Raw genomic sequence first — 16,026 nt, forward strand, 5'->3', positions numbered from 1 at the left:
TATCTCTAAAATAAAATTGTATACTATTGCATTTCAGACTTGGAGACAGGATTTTAATAGCATTATCTATTAATGCAGTATGCCTCTGAAATGCCACACTATTAAGACTATAAAACAATAGAAATGCACCTCCATTTAAGTTTTTCAATATTACCTTCTATACTTTATCCAGAGATTCTGGTAACATCTTCTAGAGTTATATTTTGTCTTTTAAAAATCACACTACTGTAGTGTACCACACTTACATTTTGCAGAATTAAATCATTTTACAATCTTTTCTTATCAAATAAATGTATACCATTTTAATGTATTTTTCTCAGTATTTAACAAAGGTAATCTACCAGTTTCTGGGAGGTGTCTTGCCTGTCCTGGAAAGGAAGAGCGCAAAGGGGCAAAGGAGATTGACATTCCTCCTGCTTCTTTTCAGGTCTTTGTTGAGTATGCAAATGCTGCGGATTCAAAAGCTGCCCAACGAGCCCTGACTGGGAAGAGTTTTGACGGCAAGTTTGTTGTGGCGACATTTTACCCACTGAGTGCCTATAAGCGAGGGTATCTTTACCAAACCATGCTTTAGTCTGCGCAGCGGTCAGGAGAGACGCACGTATCCAAAGCTGCCTTGCTTTGCCAAAGTATTTTCCAGAGACGAACTCCATCTGTACTCCTCCTTTCTCATTCTGTGGTTGGCAAGAAAAAGGCCCAGGTGTTTCTGTTTTGTTGCAATGAAATCAGCCTCCTTCTTGCCTTTGATTTACTCTACAGTAACCAAAATGCTGTGAAATGGATGTTGGAGATTGAAGGTGAAGAAGAATTCAGTGGGAAAGAAATAGAGGCACAAGCCAGCGCTGGGGGTTATGGCACCGAACTGAGAGATGCCAAGCATTGAATGGTGTCTGAAAGAGTCCGTGAAGCAACTCCGGAGTGCCTTGTGCCACAAGCAGAGAAGCAGCAGAATGTGCCATGGAGGACATGCATCCAGATGAGGCTTTTAATCTGCCTTCAAACAATTTTATGGGGAGAACAGAGAACATTGTCAGCCCATTGTACTCCTCCCGTGTTTCCCCAGCACTTTCTCCTCCTTGTCTTCTTACCTCAGAAAGTCTGTGAAGGAGGGGAAAGTGGAACAGGAGTGGAGGCGGCAATGGGTGCCATTTTGAGGCGTTCCTCCTTTCTCTATTGTTTCCAGTTTCAGAGACTTTCCGAGTCCCTTCCCTTGATCTGAGGGCTCTCCACCTTAATTAATTGCTTCTTGGAAAGAGGTTTTCCCAACCCAAACCCTTCAGTTGGCTATTTAATCAATAAGTTACACTGGAAACAGTAGCACTTGCTTTAATGTAGAAATGTTTCTAGCTATAGTCCTGTAAGGCTGCCACCTTCTAGCTGTGTGCTGCAAGCGCTGCTCTTCTTTTCACAATTTTACTATGGCCAAATAGTGAAAGTAACAAGCAGGAGAAATCAAGCTGGCAAGCTCTCTAGCCTGGTTGTGAAACTGGCTGTTTGATAAAGATCAGATTGTGAAACTGGTTAATCTGCAGAGGGGGCATTTTCAAGCAAAGTCCACAGGACTTTCAGTCCAATCTGTAGCTGTGTTTATTCAGAAGTAAGCTTAGCTGCAAACCTCTTGCCCTGTGCTACAGGAACTCTTTTTAAAAGCAACTACTTTTTCAAAAACTTTGCAATTGTGCTATTTAGAAAACGGTAGAAAAAACCCACAGAAAGTGATGTGCTAAAATGGCACAGAGATGCAAGCACCTCAGAATGTTAGGAGAAGGGTTGGTGGCCACTGGTGAGGACAGGGAAAGGCAAAGGAACAACACCGCCCGCCCTCGGGATGGAACATAACAAGATCTACACACCCAAAAGAGCACAAAGCCTGACACATCTAGTGTCAACTGCAATGTCAACTGGCCAACTGCAATGTCACTTGTATCTTATAATGGAAGAACCACAATGGGAGCACCCAAAACACAAAATCCCAGCCAGCTTTCAAAGCCTTCACACCCTAGGACTGAACATGTTAGGCTGTATCTGCAGAGACTTAAAGGAACATCCTCAGCCACAGAACAGGATTGCTGCCCTAAAAATAGGGGATCTGAGGCAAGGTAGGGTCACCCAGATGATTTGGCTATATAGAAGTTGAAGCTAGACAATAGACAGGAAGGTTGCACTTGTGGCATCTAGCCATTCCTTTGTAATACAATGAAGCCTTTCTCTCCGGAAGAAGGCGAGAACCAGTGAAGGCACCTTTTGGCTCCCTACGTGTAAGTCCAAATAGAAAAGTAGACATTATCTCTAAAATGCTGCATTAGAAAGAGCCCTCATTTTCAAGTAAATCCTGGTTTGTGTACACTCAAGTGGATATTTCAGGTCCTGATCAATTTCAGCTCCTGTGATAGGGCTCGTTGAGCTATGAGCCTTCTCTCTATCTAGTAAGAGACTTGTGGGGAGGTGGGTTTGTTTTGTTTTACAGTCTCTGAGAAATTGCCTGTTTGTGTCTTCCCAGCATCATCTGCTAATACTTAGGCAGGTGCCTACAGAAAGGATTTAATTCTGCTCGCATAATGATATTATGGGGTGTTGTCCAACCAGATTCTTCCTGGGAGGCTTTCTGTAGAGTTACTTTCCTGAGCCAGTTTTAAACATGTTTTTAAGAGAAGAGTCTTTGTTCTGCTAGAAATGCTTGAAACTTCTGAAATTTGACTACTGGTCCTGCCCTCTCGAGGCTTCCCAATTCCCAGCATCTTATGCATGCTTCCCTCAGCTTTCACTGCTGCTACCGAGAATGGAGGGCACCCCAGTTTGCCTTGCTCTTAGTCCACCTTGACCCCGGCAGCCTCTCTTCCCTGCATGAGGATCCTTCACTTCTTGGTTTCTCAAAAGTTATGCAGCATTTCTGACAGAGTTGACTTGGGCAATGGTAGGAAAACAAGAAAGAGACGTTTTAAACGTCTCACCCACTCCTTTTAGAAAATACTTGAATTTTTTTGTAATGTCTTCAGAAGCTAGCATTTTAGAAGGGGGTGGGGGTGTATGCATAAATAATTAGGATTCTCTCGTGGCAAATTTATTCCTGGGTTTGCCTCCTTGCCTTTCTGAGCTATGAATTATTTAAGACGGGATATTGTCTGCACTGACAATTATACTGATATTGTTGAGTTTGTTTGTCCTATGTAGTGTATCTGATATAGATTTTGGGAGAGTGACATTCCTGATTCTGGGTGGGGAAGCGAACTGCACCCACAGCCTCCAAGTACCTCAAGTCTTCTATGAAGAGTTTCTGCAGTCTTGTCCTCTCACCTCCATAATTCACCTGGGTTTCAGTGGTCCTTTCAGTCTTCGTGACTTGGTTAAGTAGAATGAATGTCCAAAATGTCTACTGTCACCCCCCCCCCCATGCTTTACTGCCTGAGCTTGGGCTTGGCAGGGAAATGTTGCTGAGCTGCTCCTCTCTTAGCTGAGGGGGCATCTATTTTGAGCACATTTTAAGCCAGAACTGCACGAGAACTTGAAGGTCATGGGGCTTGTGGGCAAGGACAGGGGCTCTGTCCAAAGACCCGTTCGTAGCTTTCAACACATCTGACCTGGAGTCCATTTTTGGTTCTGGCCTGCCTCCATCTCTCTGCCCCAAGAAAGACAATAGCACTGCCTGTCTGGCTGGACTTGACTGTTCAAGAGCGTTGACATGATTCCTTTGCAAACTGTTCTGTAAACATACGTCTTCTACTCAGATTATTTAAGGAGATCATGTGCTCTATGCACCATTGCTCAGCAGCTCAAAAGATGAATGTACAAATTTAATTGAAAAATAAAGTAGATTTGTTCTGATGTTAACCAAGCTACCTTTTATTACGGGCTGATTTGTGAGAGGGAAATTGGACTTCCAAACTGCATTGGAGATTATTGGTAGAGGGAACCCAGGCCCTAATCTGTGCCCCACAGTTTTTCAAAAATGATCCTAGCATGTATGTTGTGCTTTTAAGTATTCAAATCACTTCGCATATGTGAACATGCAGCGGAAACCAGAGTCTTGCTGTCCAGCATCTGTTGGTGACAGAATCTGTGAGTTCATTCCCCCGACTTGGATGCTCTGGATAAAGCTTCATTGGGGGCAAAACTATAGTGCTGTTAATAGTGCAGAGCTAACAACTTGCTCATAAATACAAGGAAGACAAAGGAAGTTGTGGTGGACAGAAGAGCAACGTCCAGCCACTTTTGATTGATGGGGTCTGTGTGGAGAGGGTAACAACGTTCAGATTTTTGGGCATTGAATTACAAGAGGATCTGTCCTGGAGTGTCAACACAAGGGGGCTTGTGAAGAAGGCGCAGCAGAGACTGTACTTTTTGAGAATACTAAGGAAAAAACATATTCCACAGAAACTGCTGCTTGCCTTCTATCACTGTGCCATTGAGAGCGTGCTCACTTATGGCTTATGTGTGTGGTACGGAAGCTGTACTACCCAGGACAGGATGGGGTTGTGCAGGGTTGTTAAGGCAGCAGAGAGCATTGTTGGCTGCCCACTCTCCACCTTAGAGCAGATGTATGCCACAAGGTGCCATAGGAAGGCACTGGACATAGTAAAAGATCCATCGCATCCTGGTCACTGTCTCTTCGAGCTTTTGCCGTCGGGACGGAGATACAGGACGATGAAGACAAGAACGAGCCGTCTTAAGAACAGCTTCTTCTCCAGAGCGATCTTGGCCCTGAATGGGAAGCCCGGACTTTGAAAGTCATCTAATCTCCCTTGCTGTAGTATACTGTATTGTTTAATTAGTGTTTTTATGGAGCAGTCAAGTAATTTCGTTGTCCCCGAAGGGGGCAATGACAATAAAGATATTATTATTATTATTATTATTATTATTAGTCACTTGCAGTTTCTGGTTTTCCCCCTCATTTCTTTAGCATTAAATAGCAACCACTTGGATATCTGATCAGAATTGTGAGACATGGGCATTAGCTCTTCCTTGTGTTCCCACATCCACTGTGGAAAACACAGAAGGGAAGAGCTGCTCTTTCACGTTTTGTTTGGCCTTTGAGCTTCCCCACTGATCTCCATCAGGGAATCACACACCTGCTAAAAATAAAGATGGATTCAAGTGATGTATTCAGCACTGCATGTAGGTGACTAGATCAACCAGCACAGTGAAGTTCCATCAAACTGGGGGGTAGAATGTATTTATTTTTTGGGGGGGGGGGAATGCCTTTAACTGGCAATGGAGCTTCCAGAAAAGTTTAGAATTTGCACCTAAGAATGGCTTTTTCTAAAGAATTCAGCCCCCTCCCCATATTGCTTTCTGGAAACAATGTGAATATTGTCTTGACCGGGGCGGGGTGCACTGCTCACACAGCCTCTGATGTTCAGATTTCAAGCTACAGGCAGCCTGGGTGGGTAAGAACTGGTACCCCTTTCAGCTTCTATCACACTCTTGGCAGCCCCGGGACTGACTGACACCCACTGATTTCAGTGGGTCTGCTAGAATATTTTAACGGGAGTTATGGTGTCTGGTCTGGCATTGGTTTCAAGGTTGTTCTTTTAATCATAAAATATACAAAATCAAATCAAATACTCCAAAGTTTTCAATAAAATTACAAGCCACTATTTCATAAGTTAAACATACACATTTTCTAGTTCCATGAATATCTCAGCAAGTCCCTCCCTGCTGCTAGGCAAATATCAGATTACACACTTAAGATGTTGGGATAAAGGAGCAACAACCTGCAATCTCTGCTGCCTTGGAGCTGAGTGTGTGGAAGAGGCCAGCATAAGCTAGATTCTCCCTCTTCTATCCCCCGCCCCCCTGTGTGATTAGGACTTCTGGACAAACTTGCCACATTTGAGTGATGGTCTGGTTGGCCCTTATAAGTGTATTGCCCAGTGGTGGGTTTGGGAGGTTTCCCCCTAAAGGACTATCATGACTATCTTTGCATTGTATTGCTTTGTATGCTTATGAAACAATACTGAATCTAGTTATCTGAAGCAGGATCTACAACCAGAGAAAGATGCTTTCTCACCAGCTGAAGGTAGACTTTGCATTTAGACGGTTGATTCTTCTCCAACCATTAGGTAATAGTGTACCATTTGGGTTTCACTGACTTTATTTACCTAGGATGCTCTAGACCATTCTATAGGTGATCACTAGATGGAAATCTAATGCGGCTGGGCCAAAGCCGGTCGGTCGGTAGTCGCTTGCTGTCCAGGCCTGAAGCTAATTTCAGAAGTTAAGGAAGTCCTTCGTGGCTCTCTCTTTCAACAAACTCTCAGGCTAGCACTCTCTCTCTTTGCCTTTTGCTTCTGATTCCAAACTTGCTTTCTGACAGAGTTGCTGCAGCTAAAAAACAAACAAACTCGTTCTTTACAAAAGGACAGATTTTTCCAAGCACATTCCAGAGGATGCTCCGGTTGGCCTCCTCCATCAGATGAGCAAAACAGGGTGCTGCCTCTCAATGTCATGAGCCGGGGCACAGACTCCCCCCCCCCCCCCCAGCCTGGAACTTCCTCTTCATGCCCTGCAGCTGAGATGCTTCTAAAGTGAGCAAGTTCTGCGGGTTCCTCCTCTGTGGTTACGAGGCTGCTCACCATTGTCAAAAAGCAAGGCAGGGAGCAGGGAGATCCACAAGAAGAGCCAGGTGATATGTCAGGAAATAATGAGCCAGGTGTTGAGCTCTTCAGAGTTCCTGAACTTAAGAATTTAGAAACGAGTTTACTATTTTGTGACATTTTTGTTGGTTTTCATAAAGCTATTGCCTTTCTGTGGTGTTTCAGGTGATGGTTCTCCTACCTTGCCCGAAATAATATGTTAAGATTTAAATATTGATCAATGTTTATTTGTCCATTTTTATGGCACAGCCAAAGAACAATACAATAATGGAGTTTTGGAAAATATGATACTGCGAACCATGGATCTGTGGGGAAGCCATTTGTGGGTCCTCGCTATGACAGTAAAGACTGAGTAGGTGTCAGATTGAAACCCATCATATAGACTTGCTGAAATATATATATATATATTTACCAATTTGCCAAAACTTTAAAAAGATAAAACCGCAGGGAAAGATCTTCTGCCAAGTTCAAGATGAGTTGCGGGAGGGAGACTGGAAGCATTCAAAGGATTATCCTGGTCATCATGAGGGTGAGACCAAAAGGATCTGACCTAAGAGGAGTGTGGGAAACAGGGAGGGAAGGCGGTGGACGCCCCAGAGAAAAGAACTGCTGGGAGCAGAAGGCCCAGGGAAGGCTTGCATATCAGGGGAGAGAAAGCAAAGAGGGATGGGGTGGGAGAGAACAGAGAAGCAATGGCGGGGGGGGGGGTGTTTGGAGGCGGAACAAAAGCAGCCTTAAAAGTCAGGTGAGTGTGGCTCTGCCCTTTGTAGTTGCTTATGAGCCCCTCTTGTAGCCCTGCCAAGATTCTGAAGCCCCCAAATATCCCAAGCCACACTCCATTTTCTCCTGTCACCCACAAGGACACATTTCCAATGACAGACCCTCCAAGTGTCCCGGATTTACAGAAGCCCTCCTGGTTTCTGATTTGATCCTGGAACATCCTGCTTTTCCTTAGGACATCCCTATTTTCATTGGAGAAATGTTGGAGGGTATGGAGTTATGAGAACCCCCAAGCCGTCTGAAGGCAGCTCTGTATAGGGAAGTTTTTTAATGTTTCATGTTTATAAAAATATTATTATTATTATTATTATTACTACTACTACTACTACCACCACCGCTGCTACTACTACTATCATTATTGAATAGGACATCCCTGTTTTCATCTGAAAAATGTTGTAGGGTATGCAATGCCTGAGAAACCTCAGTCCATCTTTTCTTCTTAGCCAGCCATAAAATCCACTGACAGTAGATCCCAGCCCCGTCTGTCAAGGAGAGGAAACACTAAAGTTTTGTTTTGTTTTTTTGAAAAACCAACCACCAAGGAACTTTCTATGGAGGGCAGGCGGAAAGATCCTCTGGGGCTTCTTCGCTGCTGCTTCCTCTCCGGCCCCAGCAGTGTGCGCCACCGAGTGGCTCTGTGCTCCTTGGCGCCTGCTGCTGCTGCGAGCATGGCTCCGTTGCAAGAGCATGGGAGGGAAAGGGCTTGCTGCTGTTGTGACCTCTGGGAGAGCAGAGCAGAGAGCGGGAAGAGGCTCCAGGCAAGAGCTGCAGGGAAAGGGTGCAAGCAAACGAGAGGGAGAGAAGGAAGGAAGGAAGGAAGGAAGGAAGGAAGGAAGGAAAAGAAAGAAAGTGAGCTGACCCTGGTGTGAGAGAGTGGAGCTCAAAGAGAGACAGAGAAACCTGGAGGGTGGCACGGGGGGGGGGTACATTTTGTTTAACTCCTGAGGGGGCAGCAGAAGAGAGGACCCCCCAGGAGAGGCTTCTCCCCAGGTCCCCTTGTGGTGCTCCTGGTGCTCCTGCCGGGGGGACCTTTCTCTTCCCGGAGTTCTTCAAAACAGCTTCCTGGGCATCTCCGGTGCGAATCTTGCGTGTTAAATTTAAGGGGTGAGATTTTGATAGCTGTTTTTGTTCTGTTCAGTTTTGGTGTGGGGGCCTTAAGCTTTATTTCACCAGAAGTTTTTTGTTTAATTCTAAGCCTCCCAGAGAACTCTGCATTATGGGCAGCAGACACATATATAATATAAAAGTGTGTGTGTGTGTGTGTTTTGGATGGAGCTCCTAGGGAAGAGAGAGGTGCAAGGGGCTTTCCCCCTTCCCTTCTTTTTTTGCTATTTCTTCCATTTCCTGCCCGACTAATGCGATGGCTCTGTGACAAGAAATATTGGGGGGTTGCAGAGGGGAAACGAGTGGCCTGAGAGTTAATTGGACACGATAGATATGGGTGATGAATGTGGGATAAATTGATTTGGAGTGATTTCTGAACTAATTTGGAGAAATAATATTAGAGGGATTTAATTCAAGGTGATTTGGAGGAAATTAATTAGCCGCCAGCTTAAATGGGCATTCTGTTGTAGTTCAAAGAAGTGGTTTTGTGCCCTGAGAATCAGACCCCACCTTTTGCCTCAAATGCAGATTCTTTGGCAAGTTGCTCATCTTTTAACCTCACCATTTTGCTTTTTGTGAAATGGATGTCTAATTGCAGTAGTAAATTTTGAAATGGCTACACCCTAAGGCCACCATTTTGTGGCTGTCCACACTCCCATGGCAGCCATTCTGGGATGGTGTCCACAAAACCTCCTCAGATTTCCAAATATGCCAGTGAGGCCCCTGACAGAACACCTCCTGAGGGGCGGCCACTGGAGAACAAACAGCTAAAGAGGGACAACTATTTTCTGTGGTGGACTGAATCCAAGTTTCATTACGTCCATAGCTTCCTCTTGGACTCACCTTTTAAATTTTTTAATCTCCTCCCTTGACTCAATACGGCAGCTTTAAGGTATACTAGAGCTTTTCAGAGGATTCTGCACACCAGTTTCTTTTTAATGTTGGACCTGTGTCTATTTAGACTCTTGCATAAAAGCTTACTAGTTTGCCCTATATAAAACTCTATGCAGTTGGAATTGGTACGTTAACCTTTTGCACCCTAAAGTGCAATTGGGAATCATTTTAATTCTAACAATAGGAGAAATAATGGCATTTTATCTAGGCAAATCCTGTTTAAACTGCATTCCCAGATTATTTTTGTGTGTTCCACAAATGAGAAAACAGGCAAGGTAGTCAACTGCATTCTCCCTACTTAAAGGCAGCTTAAAAGACAGCTACTCTGTGCTCACTTACGTGGGATGTAAGTCCCTTTGAACTCAATGTGACTTACTTCTGAGCTGATGCAGATAGGATTGCAATTTGCAAATATTTTCCAGCTCAACTTGCATGTTTGTTGTGCCCACTAAATTTGTACCTCAAATGGTGAAAAGAAACAACAGAGTATTGTTGGTGTTGCACTGCTGCAGTTCCAGTAATGGGAGGAGACAGTCCTAAAAATGACAGCCATCCCCTTCTGCCGTGTGTGCTGCATTTCAGAGTGAGCTAGTCAGAATCAGTAGGAAAAGAGGACTATAAAAAGCACAGTAAAAAAAAAATTTCAGCAGTGGGTTTTATTGCATTTTGTAGGTACTGTTAATCGTTGGCTTCCTTCAAAAGTTTTGTACAAACTGGCAATAAACTGTATACATGATTTTAGTTCTTGAACCAACAGAATGAGATCCAGAAGTGACGTGGTGAAGATGCTCTCGCCAGAGAGGCTCTCTCATTGGCTGGTTGTCTTTCAGGCTGGGTTGTCATGTGACTGCCTGTCTGTGCCTGCTGTACAGGTGAGTGCATGTTCTGCACAGCAAGTGTAGACAGGCAGACACATGGCAACTCTGGCCGGCCAGCCCATTGCTCCAGCAGGGATGCTCTGCTCTGGGCTTAGCAGCCTGACTTCACGGCAGAAGGAGGGCGAAGGCACGGTACACAAGCAAACTTTACACATTGGGGAGCTCTCAAACAAAGAAGACGTTTACTTTATTTAGAAAACTTGCGCTGTTCTTTACATTATTGTTTTTTTTTCTTGACATACACAAGACGGAGATTGAAGCAAGACATGCGCCCAGAACAAATCTTAATTCATTTCAAAAAGTCTGCATTCATGGTGGGTGGGTGGATGTAAAAATATGTGCAAAGAAAGCATTACTGGGTTTTAAAATTAAGGATATACCATATTTTTTGCTCTATAAGACTCACTTTTTCCCTCCTAAAAAGTAAGGGGAAATGTGTGTGCGTCTTTTGGAGCGAATGCAGACTGCACAGCTATCACAGAAGCCAGAACAGCAAGAGGAATTGCTGCTTTCGCTCTGCAGTGATCCCTCTTGCTGTTCCGGCTTCTGAGATTCAGATTTTTTTCTTCTTGTTTTCCTCCTCCAAAAACTAGGTGCGTCTTGTGGTCTGGTGTGTCTTATAGAGCGAAAAATACAGTATTTACCCAATATGTGTTTGGGTTTTCAAAATATGCATAAAACATTGTCCTGTTGGTGGAAATTGCCATTTCCAAAATGGTCCAGCTGACGGCTGTTGGCCTAAAAGCTCACAGTGTGTAAGAACTTTTATACACAATTCACATTTGATTTGCCACATGAATTATATTGCACCCAATTTTTTTTTAAAAAGCAATGTTATAAACGCCAGTATAAAGTCAGTTCTCAAAAGTGTGATTTGTGCATCAAAAATGCAGAAACAGAACACGCGTCAGATCCTTATGAACTTGATACTTCAGAATAGCAATTTGTCCTCCTGCACCCCAGCAGTGTTACATGGAAACAGAATACACCACCATATTCATAGAATCACAGAGTCTTAGAGTTGGAAGAGACTCCAAGGGTCATCCAGTCCAACTTCCTGCAGGAATCTCAACTTAAGCAGCCATGACAGATGACCATCCAACCTCTCTTTAAAAACCTCCAAGGAAGGAGAGTTTAATTAGTATTTCATTTTGGTGGCTGGGGGGGGGGGGAGAGAATCTTATTATGATATGCATATAATATTTTTTTTAGAAAACTCCATTAAAAGTTCGTGATATACTTTGCTCTTTTAATTTGGTGTGAAGTATGTTGTGGTTTGCCAAAATTCAATCTTCAAAGAACAGTAAGTGTGCAATAAAGGAATATTGACAACTAACAATAAAGCACTGGCTGAACTGAAAGCTTGAAGGCTGCGGGGGCTGTTACAAGACGTGTCACGCTATTTAAATGCTTTCTAGTCATATGGGGAAATGTATGTTTTACATTCACTCTATAACTGTGTCTCTCACATGCTGCTGCTACAGGTTAGTAATATTCAAGACATATATTTTAAAATGTTGAAGACTCTACTTTCAGCACATTATTAGAATTCCATTGTCCCGATTGTATTGATTTTGAAAAAGATACAACTAATAGCCAAAACATACTCAGATACAGCATTCACAGCTAGTTCTCCCCAAGATTTAAGATTTTATAGAAGAAGAAGAAGAGTTTGGATTTGATATCCCGCCTTTCACTCCCCTTCAGGAGTCTCAAAGCGGCTAACATTCTCCTTTCCCTTCCTCCCCCACAACAAACACTCTGTGAGGTGAGTGGGGCTGAGAGACTTCAAAGAAGTGTGACTAGCCCAAGGTCACCCAGCAGCTGCATGTGGAGGAGCGGAGACGCGAACCCGGTTCCCCAGATTACGAGACTACCACTCTTAATCACTACACCACACTGGCTCTTATAGAAAATGCAGAGTTGTGTTGAAATGTTGTTTCGTAATTTTTGCAAATGCAAATTTACCTTCTGCAAATGCTGCTTTGTTTTTTTTTGGGGAGGTGCTGTTAGATGCTATGTAAAAATACTTCTCTTATCTCCTTCCTTTGGTCTAACCCGCTTTGAGACACCCCCCCCCCCAAAAAAAATAAAGTGGTATAGAAATGATGATGGATGATGATGATAGACGACTATTTCTCCCATTTCCTGTTTGACCCCATCCCTTGCCAGTTTTTATTTTAGTTTTGTGAAAGTAAAAGCAAACATAGAAATATGGGGATGTGCAAGTATGAGAAACTATTTTAGATACTGCAGGTAATGTAAAGTTTTATTGCACCTATAGTCCTGTATAAACCTGATTGGTCAATTTTTATTTCTTTTATCATTGTTAAAAATGCTTGGCTAATGGAGTTTAATTTTGTTTACAGAATTTCCTCAGGACAAGGATCCTTGGGTGGTCTGCAGACATTTCTTTGTTAGAGAGGAAGAGATTCTCGAAATGCAAGGGTTGCCTAACATGGGGGTGGAAAGAAGCAGAAATGTAGGGAGTAAATCTTGTCATCAGCTGCATTGTCTCGATTGGGATGGCTGCTGGAAATCATTCTGTAGATAACTGAAATCATCCTTCACCTCAGCTGTATTTTCTGCCTCACTAAAGGAAATGGTGGCTGTCTTAAACTTTTTCTTTCTAATCTCAAACTGCAACTACTTAATTTAGAGAGCTTTTTCCTCGGGTTTTGCTCTATGTGGTAAAATGGAAAAACAGAGCATGCTGCAAGCACAGCATAAAAAAAATGGGATTGCTTAATACTTTAAGGATTTTAAAGAGTTTCATATGCTGGCTCTGCAAGAATACTATCTTCCTCATTCACCACAACATGTAGTGACCATGTAGCAATGAACTACGGGACCTAATTCTGCTTTGCATTTTCCACTAAACAAACTTTCTCATTTCAGCCTCATTCTTGAATAAGCTTTATAAATTAAGAATAACATGTTGAACTGCATCTTCAAACCCTTGGTTTTATCACCAAATTCCTACAAATCTCAAATCAAGAGACACACAAAAACATTATTGGATCTTTGTGTTTGTTGACTTCCTACAAATCAGTGTTCCCCAAAGACAGTATTTAAGATCCTTGCCTAGCCATGTAGATTTTTTCTTTCTCTGGCCTTTGCTGGTTCTCCCTCTCTTTGTCTGCACTTTTGCCGTTTCCCCTCTACCGTCTGGCAAATGAAAATGAGAGATACACGTGAGAGGAAATGCAGACAATTTCTACCCACGGCTTGTTCCTAGACAGCAGAATGTGAATTCCAGGGGGATTTCACTCCAGTTGTTGTAGTTGTACAGTAAGAAGACATTTAGAACTAGAATATTTCCTTTTTTGTCTTGATTCTTATTAATAAAATACAGGAAACAAATTAATATTTTTTAAACGTACTGACCCCAAATCTGTATTGCTACTTGCATGATAGCCAGCCTGTTCACCCATCCTTTGAAAATATTTTTGGTCCCTCCACCTTAATTGACCCCTCCTTATATGCCACAAAAGTTTGCCACTGTGCTGTCTAGTTATAAAATCAAGTGAAAGATCAAAGCAATAATTTAAAAATTGTTAACATTTTACGTTTCTCTTTTCATGACATTCGGCTCCTTTGAATTTGCAGCTGCAACTTTGTGCTTGCTATTTGTTAAAACAACAGCAACAAATGACAGGCTTTAACATGATAAAAGTCTGGTACAAACATAGATACGATGGCTTGAAACAAGTCTAAGACTGCAGTCCTGTTAACCTGAGAGTAAGTCCATAAAAGCAGAGTAACTATGTGTAGAATGAGGCGGCAGCAGAGGGGATGACTGACACCCAGTCCTATGTCCCTGGCACGAGGATTGCAAGACCTACGGACACTTGGAGCATTTTGGGGACCAGAGAGAGGGTCATATGAGACCACTTACTATGTGCATGTATCCATTTAATACATCCACTTTTTAATTTAAAAATAAGAGTTGGTCTATGCCCACTTGGGAACCTGGCGTGTGGTGGGGGAGGGGGGTTGTTTTTCTACCCTAAATTTGTTGCATTGCTCTCCTGGCAAAAAAAATGCCCATCCTTTCTCCAAGCACAAAGGTTGCTCTTTGCCCCAGGAGGGCAGCTGTCCTTGGCACTTGATGGCAGCTTCTCTCCTGAGTGGGGTATCAGCTTCTTGGTTTTTTTTGGAGGGGGGTGGGGGTGGCGGGTATTTTTTTTTTACCAGGATTGTAGCACAGAGTGAAATAATTGCTGCCCCCCCCACCATCCTGATTCCCTCCCCTCCTGTGTCTGCTATTTGTAAGACATTTTAAAGATATATGCACATTTAATATACTGTCTAGTTTAGCCCACAGTGAAACTTGTAGTGAATTCTTTGAGACTGCAAGAGGGGTGGGGTGAGGAGAGGGGGTGCAGGAATGTAAATTATAATAATGTGCATATATAATTTTGTTTGCAATTATAACACACGTATCTGTGCTTGCAGTGTATTTAACTTAAAATCTTCATTCAAAGCTTGAGAATATTCTTTTTTAACCAATACCAAGCTTAAAGCTTAAAGAAATGTCCTTTGAAGTTAAGAGGGTATCGAATTACAGCACAGATTTCCATCCCCCCCCCCCTGCCGTTCCTTCCATGAAGACTTTCATTCAGTACCAAGTTCTACCCCTTCCCCACCACCGTAATAGGATAGTTGAAAATGCACCAAAGGAAACATTTTCATCTTTTTACAAATTCCACTTTTATCAGTGGGATTCATGGTCCAGGAACTTAGTCTGTAGGCTCTGTGGCCTCGAAGTCTTAAGGAATCCTGGGCTTCCATCAGCAAGGCATAGACGTTTAGAGGAACAAAAGTTATCTTCAGAATAAAACTTCCTGCATCTGGTGAAAACTTGTGGCATGATACCTGTGCCACAAGATCTTTATTGATTTTGATGAAGAGGTCTGCCTTGGCTACCTGTTGCAAATCATCTGTGATTGCACCTAGTTTTGATTGCTCTTCTTTGTGATAATGAATTGCACAGGTCCACTATTTTAACAGATGTCTTTAAAGATGTTTCTGATTTGGCATTCTGATCCTAAACACAATAATTTGAATGCAAGTGATTCCTTATTCCACGTGGAGAGGCCGCTGGGTGGCCCATGCAGGGGTGGGAGCAAATCCCAGGGAGAAATGGGCTGCAAGGGGAAAGGCAGAGCACTGTGTGGGGAGATGGGGAGAAACAACTGGCTGCTGTGCCTCAAAATGCACAGGGAACGGAAGACAATTCAGGCAAGCAGTTAGCTCTGACCTCCGCAATGTGTGGGTCTTTGCTTCAGCACTAGGGCATGATCTGTGTTTCTGCCTCTCGCAGCTCCTACACGCAAAATACTCAGACACTCCAGCACTTTTGTGTAGATGAGCGTCGCTTGACTGGGGGAAGGGGGCTATTAGGTGGGAATAGGCTCCATTGATTTCGGAGGAATATTTGTCCACATATTGTGTACAGGATCAGGAAAGAAGTGTATCGGGCTCTTTGTAAACAAGTATTTTTCAGATTTGGGGTTAAGATAATCAATAATTTCATTTGTATAAATAGAAATAATATTCTTAAACTGAATTTAAAATCTGAAATGTATAAATATTAAATAATACCAGTAGTGCTGAAGACACCTACTCAATTTTTTTCCACACTTCCACAATTTAATTATTATTAGTATTCTGCAGGTAATGCATAAATGGTATTAGTAATTTTTTAAAAAAATATGGCATTTTAAAATTGCCGTACTTTTGCCAGTGGCAATGGCAGCATTCATTCTCCTATG

The 16,026-nt window shown here is 42.8% G+C and overlaps 1 protein-coding gene and 1 long non-coding RNA gene across 4 annotated transcripts in view; both read left to right on the top strand.

Annotated features, from left to right (window-relative positions):
* UHMK1 (U2AF homology motif kinase 1) overlaps positions 1-3,828 on the top strand; it is a 28,185-nt gene extending 24,357 nt beyond the window's left edge. Inside the window, exons 8-9 of one of the 3 annotated variants that reach the window (XR_014512668.1) lie at positions 428-2,524; positions 2,886-3,828. Coding sequence is in view for 1 of the 3 variants with exons in the window: in XM_083446538.1 (XP_083302664.1) it covers positions 428-574 (147 nt within the window). In the remaining 2 variants the exon portion in view is untranslated. Of the gene's footprint in view, positions 1-427 lie in introns of all 3 variants that reach the window. The other 2 variants (XR_014512669.1, XM_083446538.1) reach the window with 2 other exon arrangements.
* Positions 3,829-4,860: 1,032 nt separating this feature from the next.
* Positions 4,861-12,868, top strand: LOC310680214. The gene is made up of 2 exons (XR_014512696.1): positions 4,861-8,477; positions 12,619-12,868. It is a non-coding gene; the product is annotated as an uncharacterized lncRNA (long non-coding RNA).
* Positions 12,869-16,026: the final 3,158 nt, after the last annotated feature.

This window comes from Podarcis tiliguerta (assembly GCF_965153285.1).
Source record: "Podarcis tiliguerta genome assembly, chromosome: 6".
NCBI classification, from domain to species: Eukaryota; Metazoa; Chordata; class Lepidosauria; order Squamata; family Lacertidae; genus Podarcis; species Podarcis tiliguerta.